The 15,816-nt window shown below is 43.0% G+C and overlaps 1 protein-coding gene across 5 annotated transcripts in view; it reads right to left on the reverse strand.

The window, feature by feature from the left end:
• The window catches only part of SEMA5A (semaphorin 5A), a 534,007-nt gene that overhangs the window by 110,849 nt on the left and 407,342 nt on the right, over positions 1 to 15,816 (reverse strand). For all 5 annotated transcript variants that reach the window (XM_065905244.1, XM_065905242.1, XM_065905243.1 and 2 more), the window contains one exon: positions 6,585 to 6,792. In XM_065905244.1, the coding sequence (XP_065761316.1) occupies positions 6,585 to 6,792 (208 nt within the window). The remainder of the gene's footprint in view (positions 1 to 6,584; positions 6,793 to 15,816) is intronic.

The following is a 15,816-nucleotide window of genomic DNA, read 5'->3' on the forward strand; positions in this document are numbered from 1 at the left end:
GGCTATTCTTGGCTGCTTCATCCTGTGCATCCGTATGAAGACCCTGTACAACTTTCCTGCTGGGAGCTCCTGACTGTGCACCAGTCTCATGTAAAGATGACATCAGCTTACCTACACTCCATTTCACAGGCTGTGCGTATGCACTAAGCTGCTTCAGTCCTGTCTGACTCTTTGAGACCCTATGGGCCATAGCTCACCAGGCTCCTCTGTTCATGGCATTCTTGAGGCAAGAACACTGGAGTGGGTTGCCGTGCCCTCCTCCAGGGGGTCTTCCTGACTCACAGGTTGAACCCTCATCTCTTAAGTTTCCTGCATTGGCAGGCAGGCTGTTTACCACTAGCACCACTGGGGAAGCCCTTCACAGGCTGTACCCCAATCCAGCTCTTCCTAAACACCCATGTTCCTTAGAATTCAGCAAATACTAATTCATCTCATGAAACTAACACATGTGTGTGGTAAATAAGTCTTGGAGTACAAAGGGCACACAGGAAAAGTAAGCTTTCTCTCCTAGTCTACATCCTCAGAAGTCACCACCCATTCTGATCAGCTGCTTTATTATTTGCATCATTTTTCCATGCTATTTCTTAAATGGGTTGTGCAAAAAAAAAAAAAAAAAAAAAAAAAAGACTAAAATTAAAACAAGATCTCTGCTCATTTTTTTGAGGTCAAACTCGACCGAAATATATTTTTAAGATATTGTTCTTTCAAAATAGCTTTTCGAGGAAAACAGCTACGGGAAGTTAAAAACATCATGCTGTTGGCCCCAAGTTACAATGTGTGCACAGCATGGATGGCACTGGCGTGCACATCTTTCTGGCCTCCCCTGGGTTCAGGGTCACCTCTAGAACAGCTGGAGGATAAAGACTCATTTTATAGTAGCCCAGAGGTATAAAACCTCCTTTTGGTCTCCCTAACCCAGCCTGGTGGCAGTCATAATAAAGAAAGGACTAATGGGAGGAAGCTGGGGGTACTTGTCAATAGACTGAGCTCAGCCTGTCCTGGTACTAATTCTAGTTCTCAGCAACTCCATGGAAAATGCCATTAAATGCTTCATCCCTGCTGAAATCGGATGACTGAGCTTGACATATTCTTTGTACCAGGGGGAGCAGAGAGAACCAAAAATAAAGTCTGGGCCTTGGAGGCAAGAGAGTTCAGCTCCGAACCTGGGTTTCAAATGCAAGAGCTATGTGACCTTGGGCAGGACACCAGAAATCACAGCTACCATTTCTTCATCTGAAAATTGGAGATGTTGTTTGACTTTACTGTCAGGGTGCTATGATTAAAGAAAGTAGGGATAAGATCCAGCATAGTGGCAGATATAGAAGAATCTTGGAAAATTGTATCAGGTGCTATCATTTCTAAGCATTCTATCAGATATCAAACTGCCTTGTCTCTGAAAAACAGATATTAACAAAATGAACAATGTGAGTATGATTCTGAAGGAGGTAAGTAATTTAGTTAAGCTCAATTTCTGTTCTTAAACACTTCAAAATTTATTCATAAAATTGATTTTCTGATAACAAAATTACTTACATTCTATTATAAAAAGCATAATTAATATTGTTAGTGTATAGAAAAATGCAACATATTTCTGTTTATTAAGTTTGTATCCTGCAACGAAAGATCGGAAAGACAAAGAAATCCCATTTACCTTAACATCAAAAAGGATAAAAGACCTAGCCTAGGAATAAAACTACCAAAGGAGACAAAAACCTCCAAAAGCCATAAGACAAGATGAAAGAAATGGAACATGACACAAACAGATGGAAAGATATACCATATTCTTAGATTGGAAGAGTCAATATTGTCAAATTACCCAAGGCAATCTACAGATTCAACGTGTGCTAAGTCACTGCAGTCTTGTATGTCTCTTTGCACCGCTAGAGACTGTAGCTTCCCAGGATCCTCTGTCCATGGGATTCTCCTGGCAAGGATACTGGAGAGGGTTGCCATGTCCTCCTCCAGGGGATCTTCTTGACCCAGGGACTGAGACCCATGTCTCCTATGTCCTGCATTGGCAGGCTGGTTCTCCACCACTAGCACCACCTGGGAAACTGCTGCTGCTAAGTTGCTTCAGTCGTGTCTGACTCTGTGCTACCCCATAGACTGCAGCCTACCAGACTCCTCCATCCATGGGATTTTCCTGGCAAGAGTACTGGAGTGGGTTGCCATTGCCTTCACCTGGGAAGCAATCCCTATCAAATTACCAATGGCATTTGTTACAGAACTAGAACAAACTATTTAAAAATTTGTACAGAGACAAATAATCAAAGCAATATTGAGGAAGAGAAACAGAGCTGCAGGAATCAGGCTCCCTGACATCAGGCTATAATACAAAGTTATGGTCATCAAAAGAGTATGGCACTGGTGCAAACAATGTTTAAATATAGATCAGTGGAACAAGTCAGAAAGCCCAGAAATGAGCCCACACACCTGTGGACAATTAATCTATAACAAAGGAGGCAAGACTATACAATGGAGAAAAGACAGTCTCTTCAATAAGCGGGGCTGGGAAAACTGGACAGCTACATGTAAAAGAATGAAATTAGAACATTCTCTAACACAGGAGTCCCCAACCTCCAGGATCTAATACCTGATGACCTGAGGTATAGTTGATGTAATAATAATAGAAATAAAGTGCAACATAAATGTAATGTGCTTGAATTATCCTGAAATCATCTGCATTCTCATCTGTGGAAAAATCGTCTCCCACCAAACCGGTCTCTGGTGCCAAAAAAGTTGGGGACACCTGTTCTAATGTTATACACAAGTATGAACTCAAAATAGATGAAAGACCCAAATGTAAGACTAAACTATAAAACTCTTAGAGGAAAACATAGGCAGAACATTCTGATATAAATTGCAGCACTATTTTTTTTTGATCCACCTCCTAGAAAAATGGATATAAAAAAGAAAAATAAACAAATGGGACCTAATTAAACTCAAAACCTTTTGCACAGCCAAGGAAACCACAAACAAAATGAAAAGACAACCCTCAGAATGGGAGAGAATGTTTGGCAAACAAAATAACCCACAGAGGAATAATCTCCACAATTTACAAACAGTTCATGAAACTCAATATAAAGAAAACACAAACAACCCAATCAAAAAATGGGCAAAAGACCTAAATATATATTTACCCAAAGAAGACATACAGATGGCCAAGAGGCACATGAAAAATGCTCAACACTGCTAACTATTAGAGAAATAAAAATAAAAACTAAAATATCACCTCACAATAGTCAGAAAGATCATCATCAAAAAGTCTATAAACAATAAACGCTGGAGAGGGTGTGGAGGAAAGGGAATTCTCCTATACTGGTTGTGGGAATGTAAATTGGTACAGCCACTGTGGAAAACAGTATGGAGCTTCCTTAAAACTAAAAATAGAGCTCCATATGATCCAGCAATACCAGTCCTGGGCATATTTCCAGAGAAAATCATGCCTCAAAAATATGCATGCATCCCAATGTTCACTGCAGTGCTGTTTACAACAGCCATGTCAGAGAAGCAATCTAAATGTCCATTGACAGAAAAATAGACAAGGAACATGTGGAACATATATACAATGGAATATTACTCAACCATTAAAACAAATGAAACTGTGGCTCAGATGGTAAAGAATCTGCCTGCAATGCGGGCGACCTGGGTTTGATCTCCTAGGAAGATCCTCTGGAGAAGGAAATGGCTATCCACTCCAGTATACTTGCCAGGAGAATCCCATGGACAGAGGAGCCTGGTGGGCTACAGTTCATGGGGTCACAAAGGATTCGACGTGACTGCGTGACTTTTACTTTCACATTAACACAAATGAAATGACACTTGCAACAAGATGGATGAAGAGATTACCATACTAAGTGAAATGTCAGACAGAGAAAGACAAATGTCATTATAAAATTGCTTATATTGTGGAATTCAAAAAATTATACAAATGAACTTATTTACAAAACAGAAACAGACTTACAGACTTAGAAAGCAAACTATGGCTACCAAAGGGGAAGGTGGTTGAGGGGATAAATCGGGAGTTTGGGACTGACGTATACACACTATTATCTTTAAAATAGGTAACCAACAAGGACAAACTATATAGCACAGGGAGCTCTGCTCAATATTCTGTAATAACCTAAAGAGGAAAAAACTTGAAAAAAAAACATGCATAGCTGAATTGCTTTGTTGTACACCTGAAGCTAACATAAAGTTGTCAAAAAATTATAGTCCAATGTAAAATAAAAATTGAAAAAAGAAAAAATAAGAGGGAGGGGACATAGATATAACTATGACTAATTCATCTGATGTTTGGCCGTAACCAACACAAGATTGCAAAGCAATTATTCTTCATTAAAAATAAATACTTTTATTTAAAAATTATATATTTAACAACTATTAACAATGTGCTTCTTTAGGCATATTTCTTGAAAATTAAAATTGCTTTTGTCTAGGAAAAAACACACTGTTTCTCCATAAATTATAAAAATCTGGTCATGTAGATATCAGTTTCTTAAAAATTGATTCTCTTTTTTTTCTCCAGGGAATGTTAAGAGAGGTTTTCTTGTCTTTCTACGAGAGGAAGATGACAGAAAAACATTGGAAGAAATTCAGAGAAACTCTTGGGTTGAAATCTTTAGATTCTCTGTCCTCAAATGGAGCATTTCAGGGTCAAATACAAACTAACCCAGTCTGGGTGAGCAGACAGAGGATCACAGTCTATCAGTTTACAATAAATATCATCTCTCACTGCTTTTCCCTGAGCAAGTGGACAAGAAAACAGCAGGCAGATTCAGCTCTGGGTAGAACTGTAAAATCCTGTCCTCCCAGAAGCCTGATACAGACAGACAAGGGGCTTATTCTCCTGAAAGGAACAGGGGAGACTGTTAGCGCCTCCTGGGCAGCTGTGCCTGGAGGCCACTGGTGCCTGTGGTTCATGACTGAGCTGCAAGTGTGGTTGCCTGGGGGATGAGAGGCGGGCAGATGATGCCTGCCGTGTTTGACCTGATTCAGGATCTAGTTGTGTAAGTTGCAGCTACAAGTTGCTGAGCTAGCAGAGTGCCTGGAAAAGGGAAATTGCCTCCTGCTCTGCCTGCAATGCAGGAGACCTGGGTTCGATCCCTGGGTTGGGAAGATCCCCTGCAGAAGGAAATGGCAACTCACTCCAGTATTCTTGCCTGAAGAATTCTATGGACAGAGGAGCCTGGAGGGCTACAGTCCGTTGGTCACAAAGAGTCAGACACAACTGAACAGCTAAAACCTTTTGCAAGACACTAACATCCATCCTGGCACCAGAAACACCTGTGTATGGCTCAGGTCTGACTTCTTGCGTGATGTCCTATGTCACATCCTCAGCACTTGCTGGCCTGGAACCGGAAGATTGGTGACCGACCTTTCAGGTTCATTGAACTTGTGACACTCCCACTGAGAAGACCCCAGCCTTCCCTGTCAACCACTGAGCCATGAAGACCTGGGCCAGAATAATTTCTGTCCTGGGCTAGTGCTGCAGGAAACATAAAGCAGAACAAACTACAAGCAGCCATTGGTTACATTTAGGGAAAAGCAGTTACATACAAGATAGTCCTTAATTAATATCACTATTTGTTATCAGCAATCACAAGAGCATTATTAGTTGGGAAGGCCCTAATGTTATTTGTTTCTCAAAACTCTGATACCAAAAGAGGAATTTTATTATATACTGTGCTGTCTAAAACCATCTAGAAAGGAATACGGTAATGATTTTTATTAAATACAAGAACCTTCTTCTGCATAAGAATACCTACTTTGCAGAGTGCCTTAAATCTTGCATAATACATATTATTCCATTAGGTTAGTATGATTAGTATGTGTTAGATAAGAAAGTGGGGCTTGCTAGGTGGTTCAGTGATAAAGAATCCACCTGAGCCACGGGAGATGTGGGTTTTGATCCCTGGGTTGGGAAGATCCCTTGTAGGAGGGAATGGCAACCCATTCCAAGTGTTCTTGCTGAAATAATCCCATGGACAGAGGAACCTGGTGCGCTACAGTCCATGGGGTGGCAAAGAGTCGGAGACAAGGGGGCAACTGGACATACAATACACACAGATAAGAAAGAGAGCTTTAAAATACTTTAGTGACCAGGTCAATATATACATATAATTTGTGCCAGATTAATCCAGGAACACCAAATATCAGCATTATCACTCAATGCTGAGTGCGTGCTCAGTCACTGCAGTTGTGTCTGACTCTGTGACCCTTTGGACTGCAGCCCTCCAGGCTCCTCTGTTCATGGGATTCTCCAGGCAAGAATATTGGAGTGGGTTGCCATGTCCTTCTCCAAACTCACTGAACAATTCACTTCAATCCTGACACACTGCTTACAGATGTCATAAGCAGTTCTTCCTCCAGGGAGACTGATGTATTATTGTCGTCATAGCAAGCTGGTGTGTATCAGAAGCCTCTGCATCCAGGGATGCAGGACACACAAGGATGCTCTGGTTCCCAGCCCTCTCAGACACAGGAAATCTGAACATCCTCGGGGCTCCTGAACCTTCTCCCTGGGTGGGGTGTCTACAAGGAGCGCCAGCACGTGGGACGGACCACCCTTGGGGCTGCCCTACCTGCGCGAGCGGTAGAACTGGCACCTCTTCAGCGGGATCTTGGCCACATGCTCCCGCAGGCCCACAAACAGGACGCTCTGGCTGTGGAGGATCCGCAGGCTTCTAACAGGCTCAGGGCGCCTCTCGGTGAAGAGTTCCATCTCTTCCAGCACACATCCACCCGAGGTCTGGGTCAGGGGCGCCCGCACCTTCTTAATGGTGCCGTAATCTGCGAAGGCAACAGGGAACATAGAAAAGTAAGGTCTGCGGTCTCACCGTCACTCACCAGCTAAACCACCAGGCTTCTCCAGGCAGGCTGCACATAGGGCCATCTGAGGAGCTTGGACAAATGCCGGAGACCCACTCTGGACGTGTTTGGTCAGCCATGCTGGATGTAAGGCCAGGCACCAGTATTTTGACAGTTCTCAGCACAGCCGACATAGAACTGGGATGAGGGCCACTTGGCTACCAGCTGCCTGGTCCCCACACAGGTCCCGAGACCCAGAGCACAGAAGAGCTTGAAAGAAAAAAAGAAAGTGAAGTCACTCAGTCGTGTCGGACTCTGCGACCCAGTGAACTGTAGCCCACCAGGCTCCTCCATCCGTGGGATTTTCCAGGCAAGAGTACTGGAGTGGGTTGTCATTCCCTTCTCCAGGGGATATTCCAAACCCAGAGATTGAACCAGGGTCTCCTGCATTGTAGACAGACGCTTTACCATCTGAGCCACCAGGAAAGCCCACAGCGGAGCTTACCATGGTCCAAAGCAGCCGGCTTTGCACCATCCCATGGAGAACATCAGGTGAGAGGGGCTGGATTCTCGGTGTCAGACAGAGGAGCTGACCCTGCTGCCCAACACAGCGGACCCCACCTGACAGATGGCCGCAGATACGCAGGCGGCAAAGGAGGCTCCTGCATCCTTCCTGCCCGGAAAGTATATCCGTCTGTGTGTCTGCATCTAGACATCCTCTCTCTCTCTCTCTCTCTCTCTCTCTCTGTCTGTCTGGTTTTCTGGAATGCTTTCCTGGGTCTCAGCTCCATGGATTCTTCTTACCCATCCTACTGAACATCCATTTTGACCCAAACTCCCTCCTTCCTCCACATTTTCTGCTCATCACGTGTTTACACTCATTTTGGCCTTAAGTGCTGCCCCAGGACAAGAGGGCCAGGGTCACCTGAACCACACAGATTCCCCCAGAGTGGCTGTGATGGACATGAAGGAGGGTCCTTACAGCCAATAAGGGGCACGGCACAGTCAACCCCTCAGGGTTGGGACACAGACTTGAAACATAGGATGTTGTATGTGGTGCATGGAAGTGAAACCCCACCCCCTCCAGCCAATCTGCCAATCCAGGGCATGGATCCTACCCTCTAGAAGCACCTCTGAGAGCTGCTGGCAAGCTCCTCAGATCACCCTGGCTGAATAAATCCCACGGGAACCTGAGTTTCAAAACATCATAATTCTCACTCTATCAACACAGACAGTGGGGCTAGGAAGTCTTCTCAAAGGGGAAGTGGAATCCAGAACCTTTGGCTTCAAGGCCTCTGATTGATCTGCTAATCTCTGAAGGTCTGGACAGAAGTTACCTTTCCAGTTTTCCATTCCTAGGGGAGGCTTTAGAGATAGAGGATGTTTACCGAAGTGGATATATGGTATCCTGAGTTCATTAAGGAATATGTATCTGAAACATCTCCAGTGATTATTCATTGATTATGCTGCTGCTGCTGCTGCTGCTAAGTTGCTTCAGTCGTGTCCGACTCTGTGAGACCCCATAGACGGCAGCCTACCAGGCTCCTCTGTCCATGGGATTTTCCAGGCAAGAGTACTGGAGTGGGTTGCCATTGCCTTCTACACATTGATTATGAACTGACTGTTAATTTTGCATATAATGATATATTCAATATCACTAAATCATTGCTCAATTTTATTTTAGGCTAGTTGGTTAAACATGTCACTTTTTTTTTCATTTATTTTTATTAGTTGGAGGCTAATTACTTCACAGCATTGCAGTGGGTTTTGTCATACATTGACATGAATCAGCCATGGAGTTACATGTGTTCCCCATCCCTATCCCCCCTCCCACCTCCCTCTCCACCCGATTCCTCTGGTTAAACATGTAACTTTTAAGAAAGTTCAAGCACAAACAAAATTGCAATGGATGCTGGGAAGATTAAAAATAAGGAGAATCCCACGGACAGAGGAGCCTGGTGGGCTACAGGCCATAGGGTTGCAAAGAGTCAGACACGACTGAAGTGACTTAGCACGCATACACGCACCTGTCTTTAAGAATGTGTTTGTGAACACACATCAAAGTAGGGGGATGGACAGAACAGGGGGGCAGACTGTGCAGCAAGGCAACATTTTAGTAAATAATCACACTTCAGTGTGCAAGAAAATTTGTATGTATTTATTATATGAGTCAATCTAATTTTGACTTGGAGACCTCAGTTCCTAGCTGGTGGGAAGTTCAACCCAGTGATGTTCAGGTCTTCCTGCCTGTATGATGCAAAGGAACAAAGATGAGCAGGGCATCAAGAGAGTGGTGCAAACCAAGTGGGAACTTCACGGAAGGTGACTTCAGCATCCACCGGCAGACAGAACGGCCAGGCTTCCTGGGGGCCAGTGAAAGGCAGGGAGCCCCTGTGGCCCTTTGGGAAATCCTGACAATCAAACAAGGTCTGAGACTGAAGTTAGGAGCCAGGCCTGCCACTATCCAGTGAGGACCAAGGCTCTGATGAGGCTTAAGGAAGACTCTTGGGAATACAGAGTGCCCATGTGCGTGCATGCATGTGTGAGTGCTAGGTTGCTTTAGTTGCGTCCAACTCTTTAGGACTCTATGGACTGTAGCCCACTGGGCTTCTCTGTTCATGGGATTCTCCAGGCAAGAATAATAGAATGGGTTGCCATGTCCTTCTTCAGGGGATCTTCCTGACTCAGAGATTGAACCTGCATTTCTTACATCTCCTGCATTGGCAGACGGGTTCTTTATCCCTAGCACCACCTGGGAATATACACACTACTATGGATAAAATAGATAACTAATAAGAATCTGCTATTTAGCACAGGGAACTCTCCTCAATACTCTGTAATGGTCCACATAGGGAAAGAATCTGAGAAAGAGTGGATACATGCGTATGTACAACTGATTCACTTTGCTGTATAGCTGAAGCTAACGCAACACTGCAAATCAACTATACTCCAATAAACATTAAAAAAAAAGACTCTTTGGATAAAATAGAACATTTTAGAGCAATGCAGGAGTCTAGGTGTGGAGCAGCAGAATAGGCGGGAGTCCAACTGAATAACTGTCATGTTTTGACTGTTACCAGCACTGAAGAATTGATGCTTTCAAACTGTGGTGCTGGAGAAGACTCTTCAGAGTCCCTTGGACAGCAAGGAGATCAACCCAGTAAATCCTAAAGGAAATCAGCCATGCATATTCATTGGAAGAACTGATGCTGAAGCTCCAATACTTTGCCCACCTGATGTGAGGAGCCGATTCATTGGAAAAGACCCTGATGCTGAGAAAGACTAAAGACAGGAGAAGAAGGGGACGAGAGAGGATGAGATAGTTGAAAGACATCAGTGACTCAATGGACATAAGTTTGAGCAAACTCTGGGAGACAGTGAAGGACAGGGAAGCCTGGCGTGCTGCGGGTCCACGGGGTCACAAAGAGTCGGACGTGACTTAGTGACTGAACAGCAACACACTGTCTTCACAGGAACCATGGGTGAGAGAACTAAATCCTATCCAACAGGTGAACAAAGACAACTGCCTGATGATTATTTCTTTTGCTCATGGATTATTACTCTGTGAAACCAAATCAATAACGATGCAAACATCCATATGCTCATATATGCACTTTGGATTCTTAAGCAACTGTGTGGGAAAAACAAATTTTAAAAGATCTTTAAAAATTTGATTTAAAAGTACTGACCATCATTGACCAAAATTTCTCGGTGTATATTTCTGCACACCTTGTATCTACTTTCCAGCTGACTAAAAAATCCAGGGATTTGTTCGATCCAGGGATCTAGCAAAACTGTAGGACTTAGCACTTCAGAGAATGGTGCGGTAGTGTCAATTTAGGTGCTTGTCCATTGAGACATGGAATATTTCTTGCCGTATCAGTAAACAAGGATGTCACGGTCATCAGTGATTGCAGCCCTGAGGGAACTCCAGAAGCAGAAGAAAACCCGCCGTCTAGACTGCAGCCACTCCCCACGGTGAGCTGGGAGGAAAGGAAGCTGAGGAAGTGAAAACGCTGGACACTGGTCCCAGACAGCTGAGGTGCATGTCAAAGGGATGATTTCAGTGAGCCCAGACTCTGACTTCCCATACATAGAAAAGTGCTAAATTCCTTAATGTGGGATACCTGGTTTTCTTTAATTTACAAAAAAAATACATTTGACATTCAGACTATCTGCCTTTGTTTGCAAAACTTGTATATAACATGGCTCACCCCCTCACCTCCTCTGAGCAGTTCTCTCAGGGTTATTTGAGATGCTGGCTCCCAGGCCTGAAGTCCAAAAAATTCCCACTGAATAAGACATAACTCTCAATTTTTATGTAGTGAGTATTTTTTTTAACACTCACCACCCTCTGTGCCTCTGCTGGGTCGTCTTCACCATGAAGCATCAGTCACAAGAGGCGATTCATAAAGCTCCCTGTTCTTTTGGCACTAGGGTGACTGTGGGAGGGCCTTCAGAGTGTTTTTATTTTTGTGTGTGTGTGTGTTATATTTGTGTTATAATATTTTCCAGGGTTTAATTACTGATTTACTTGTTTTGCAGCTTCTACACTTGACATGATGAAGCTCCAAGAGGGCAGACGCTGTCAGCATCATTCTCTGATGTCCACAGAGTGGCCATCTCTGTGGCCTGTGGAGGTTACTGAATACGTGCCAGATGAGAGGTTGAAGAGATGAGTGAGGGAAGGAAGGAAAGTAGAAAGACAGAAAGGCAGGGAAAGAAGGCAAATGTTACAGGAATGTCTTGTCACTTGCACATTTGCCAAAAAGACTCCTGATTAATGCTTTTGAATTGCAACTTTTAGTAAGAAATATGATATCAGTCAATGTGAAGGTGAAACAAGAAATAATCCTCCACCAATTCCAAAATATTTCCTCTAAAAGCATCATAAACTAAACAGGAGTGAAGAAAACCATTTTAATTGGTTTCAGCTGAGAAAATATCAGCTCTAAAAATTTGCTGCAGAAAAATAAAACCATACACACCTTCCATACTCCTGAAATTCAATACTCTAACTGAAGTCAGTTGAAGTTAAAAAAATGCTAGAAATACAGAAAAGCTTCTCAATCAGTCTTTACCATTTTGAGATTAGAAAGAAAGGAGAAAGTTGGCACTTCCTGTCAATCACAGATCACTTCCCCAGAGAGACAAGGAGGAGAAAGTGGTTTAGGAAGTGAAGAATCGGTGCTGAGAGCAGGACAATAGGGCGACACTGTTTTGGCCCAAATTCTCATAATATTCACCTTTTTGTGAAAATACGAACTGCTAATTATGTTATGGAAACAAATTTCAGAGTCATATATTTAAAGTTTCACGCTCAAATTGAAAAACCACAGCTACTCATTATGAAAGAGATAGAGCTGCTGCAAGATTTTTAAGACTGATGAAAGCTAATTGTATGGTTGTTATTTGAAAGACATGAATAGCTGTAATTACACAAAAATGTACATAATGTATTGCAGAACTTATATTTGCCTAATTTCAGCAGAACAGGAAGCATGCTTATGTTCTCAGGAGTGGGCAGATTAAAGAAAGGGTACCCACTTAAATTTGAATTTTAGCTAAACCATTAACATTTTTTTAGTATTAGTATGTCCAATTCAATATAATTCATGGTTTATCTGAAGTTCAAATTAAAGTATGCATCTTGTATTTTATTATATAAATAAAAACTCATTATATCCACATCTCATTTGATTATCTCAGCAAGCTGGTGAGAATGTAACAAATATGTGAATGAGTATTTCCACTTGATAGATGAGAAAACTGAGTTTCCAGGAATAGAAGATCTGATATATATTTCCTATGAACTGGTCTTTCAAAGCCCCATAAAGAAGTCAGACATAAAATGGAGGTTCAAGTCAATGCTAATGAACAAGATAAATCCAACAAAGGGCCCCAAAGTAGCATTAAATAAAAAGCCAGTGGGAGTGACACCTAAGGAACGGCAGTTTCGTCAAGATTGTTTGCAAAACTCCTTATTCCATGAAGTCTCCCACAAGTTGCGAAACATAACCAGCTGGGAGGCAGCAAGAAGGCAGGCAACCTCCTGATCCACCGGAAGCTGCCCACGTGGATGACACGCAGAGGCAGCATCTGCTTCAGAAAGCTCCGGACTCTCCTGGCCATCAGGACGACATCCCTTCTCTGGGTACCACGACCCAGGCATAGACAGGCAAACACAGTGACTGACAGCCCAGCCATGCGCCCTTATACCATCTATTTAAAGAGGGAGGCACACTGAGCCAGAATAAACACCAGTCTGTGGATGAACAGAAGCTGCAGGCACATTGAAAGGGCAGTAATTCTGGGCATAAGAGAAAATGACCACTGCTCCCCCCCCAAACAAGCACCATGCAAGGAAGGTACCCGCACCAGACCAGACCTTGGACAAATGAAGGGCTTCACTGAAGTGCTTGCCGGTGACATGAGAACTCTCCCGGGCACTCAGCATCAGACTGCAGGTCCCAATAATTCCTAATATTGATTTTTACTGGTGACTAACAAAGTCATGGAAGACCAGAGGCACTGCTGATGGCAGGTGGAAAACACAGGCAAAATTGGATTATCGCAATAAGAGAGGCATGCGTTTCAACCTCAATATTCTGAGCCATTAGGAAAATGACCGAAGGAAAAAGCAAAAATCGTAAATAAGATGGTTTTCTAAGTTAAAGTTGGAACCCTGACACGTGACATAGCAAGAAATCCGTTTTAAAAATGACTGCTGGGGAATATTTACATAATACTTATCAGAAGACTGGAGTGCTCCTTGAAAACGACGAGAAATCCTTGCCCATCCCCACCCCTCGCCCAATTCCAACCACAAGAAATGATCCACGAGACACAGAAGCTTGGTCCACAACCTCCAACCCACAGGAAAATCTGTGCAGGTCCTACAGCTAATGAGCTGCCAAATAACCTTAGAGGAATAATATGAGAAATGAGAACAAAACCAAGTAAACAAAAATGCATGTGTTTCTCTGCAGAAAAAAATAAAAAATAAAAAACTGATTTCAGTGAGAGCAGAATGTGGTAGTCACGAAAGCTGCCAGGACACATTCCTCACACATTTCATGGGAACAAAGTGACTGGCATGTGGGACCTGAGGAATAAATGATGACTAGAATCCTCAAGAAACTATCGAGCATGGATGCCTGGAGGCGGGAGCTCACAGAGTGAGTCTAAACCAGCATCATCCAATGGAAATATACAGCAATCCATGTAATCAATATTTTTTTTAGTAGCCACATTTAAAAAAGATTAACAGGTGAATTGAATTGATTTACTAATTTTTATTTACTCCAATGTATACTTTGGCCATCTGATGCGAAGAGCTGACTCATTTGAAAAGACCCTGATGCTGGGAAAGATTGAGGGCAGGAGGAGAAGGGGATGGCAGAGGATGAGATGGTTGGATGGCATTACTGACTTGATGGACATGAGCTTGAGTAAGCTCTGGGAGTTGGTGATGGACAGGGAGACCTGGCATGCTGCAGTCCATGGGATCACAAAGAGTTGGACACGATAGTGACTGAACTGAACTGAAAGAGGATTGACTCTGTTTTGGCTTGTGTGTTTTATAGAGTTTTCCTTCAGTTAGAGGTTAGTCTTATGCCTGGGCTTCCTCAGTAGCTCAGCAATAAAGAATCCACCTGCAATGCAGGAACTGCAGGAGACATGAGTTGGATCCCTGGGTCGGGAAGATCCCCTGGAGGAGGGCATGGCAACCCACTCCAGTATTCTTGCCTGGAGAATCCCATGGACAGAGGAGCCTGGTGGGCTACAGTCCACAGGGTTGCAGAGAGTCAGACACGACTTAAGTAATTTAGCACACACCCACAAGCTTGCCCCCACTCTTGTGGAGTGAATCTTTTGTATCATCTTTCTGAGAAAACCAGTGACCCTTACAGCACTCCCAAATAGAAATGGTGACAGCGATATGACTTTTCATCACCCACAGCCTGAGTAATCAACATATTAAAGCTAGTGTAAACAAGAAAAAGCCACTGATATATTTATACCAAAATATATGCTAACAAAGAAAGAAGTGCAGATGTAAAACTTGATGGACAAACAGAAAACTATAGAACCCCTTGTTTCCTTATTCAGTCAGTTTTGTAAATCCAAGGGAAGTCCTTGAGGGAGAATAAAAGAGATCCCGTTGGTGTGGGCACCCTAAAGGCAAATCATCTACCATCACTATGTTTTCTAAACTAAAATTTCAGATAGTCATAGGGTATTAGAGTTGGAAAGAACCTACAACAATAGTTTGAATTTTGTAGGTAAGAAAAGCAAAACCCAGAAAAACTGAGTCCCTCAGGTCAGATTCTGGAATCTAAATGTAGGTCCTCTGTGTATCAATCAAGTGCTTGTTTTTAAATTTCTGATGGTCTTTTCATTTTGAAAGTATGGAGACTATAATATGCAATCCTTACAATGGTGCATCCAGAATAGTATAGCTGACAACTTTCTCAAAAGGTTCGGTTCAGTTCAGCTCAGTCCCTCAGTTGTGTCTGACTATGTGTGACCCCAAGAACTGCGGCACGCCAGGCCTCCCTGTTAAAAGATCAGGCAGTCTGATACTAAGGGTATTAAGCAGCAGTTATTATTCAAGACAATGATTAAGCTGTGATTCGTGGACATGCTTATCACAGAATTCCCTACACAAACAACCAATGTATAAATGGTGCCAAGCCCAGGATAGGTCTAACTTCTCTACCAGCCTAGGGACTCTCATTTCCACGAGCTCAGGAAGCAAACAAGAGAATAAACTGACGGAAAAATTGCCTAAGGACTTCCCTGGTGGCTCAGAGGTTAAGACTCAGTGCTTCCACAGCAGGGGGTATGGGTTTAATTCCTGGTCGGGGAACTAAGACCCTGCATGCAGTGTGGCTAAAGGGAAAAAAAAAAAAGAAAAATAACTAGCGTATTCTATTTCAGTTATTTTTTTGAAGAAGGTTTAAGGTGATAAAAGATTGGTTTAAACAAAAAATTTTATAATAA

Source organism: Muntiacus reevesi, chromosome 14, assembly GCF_963930625.1.
Source record: "Muntiacus reevesi chromosome 14, mMunRee1.1, whole genome shotgun sequence".
Taxonomy (NCBI): Eukaryota; Metazoa; Chordata; class Mammalia; order Artiodactyla; family Cervidae; genus Muntiacus; species Muntiacus reevesi.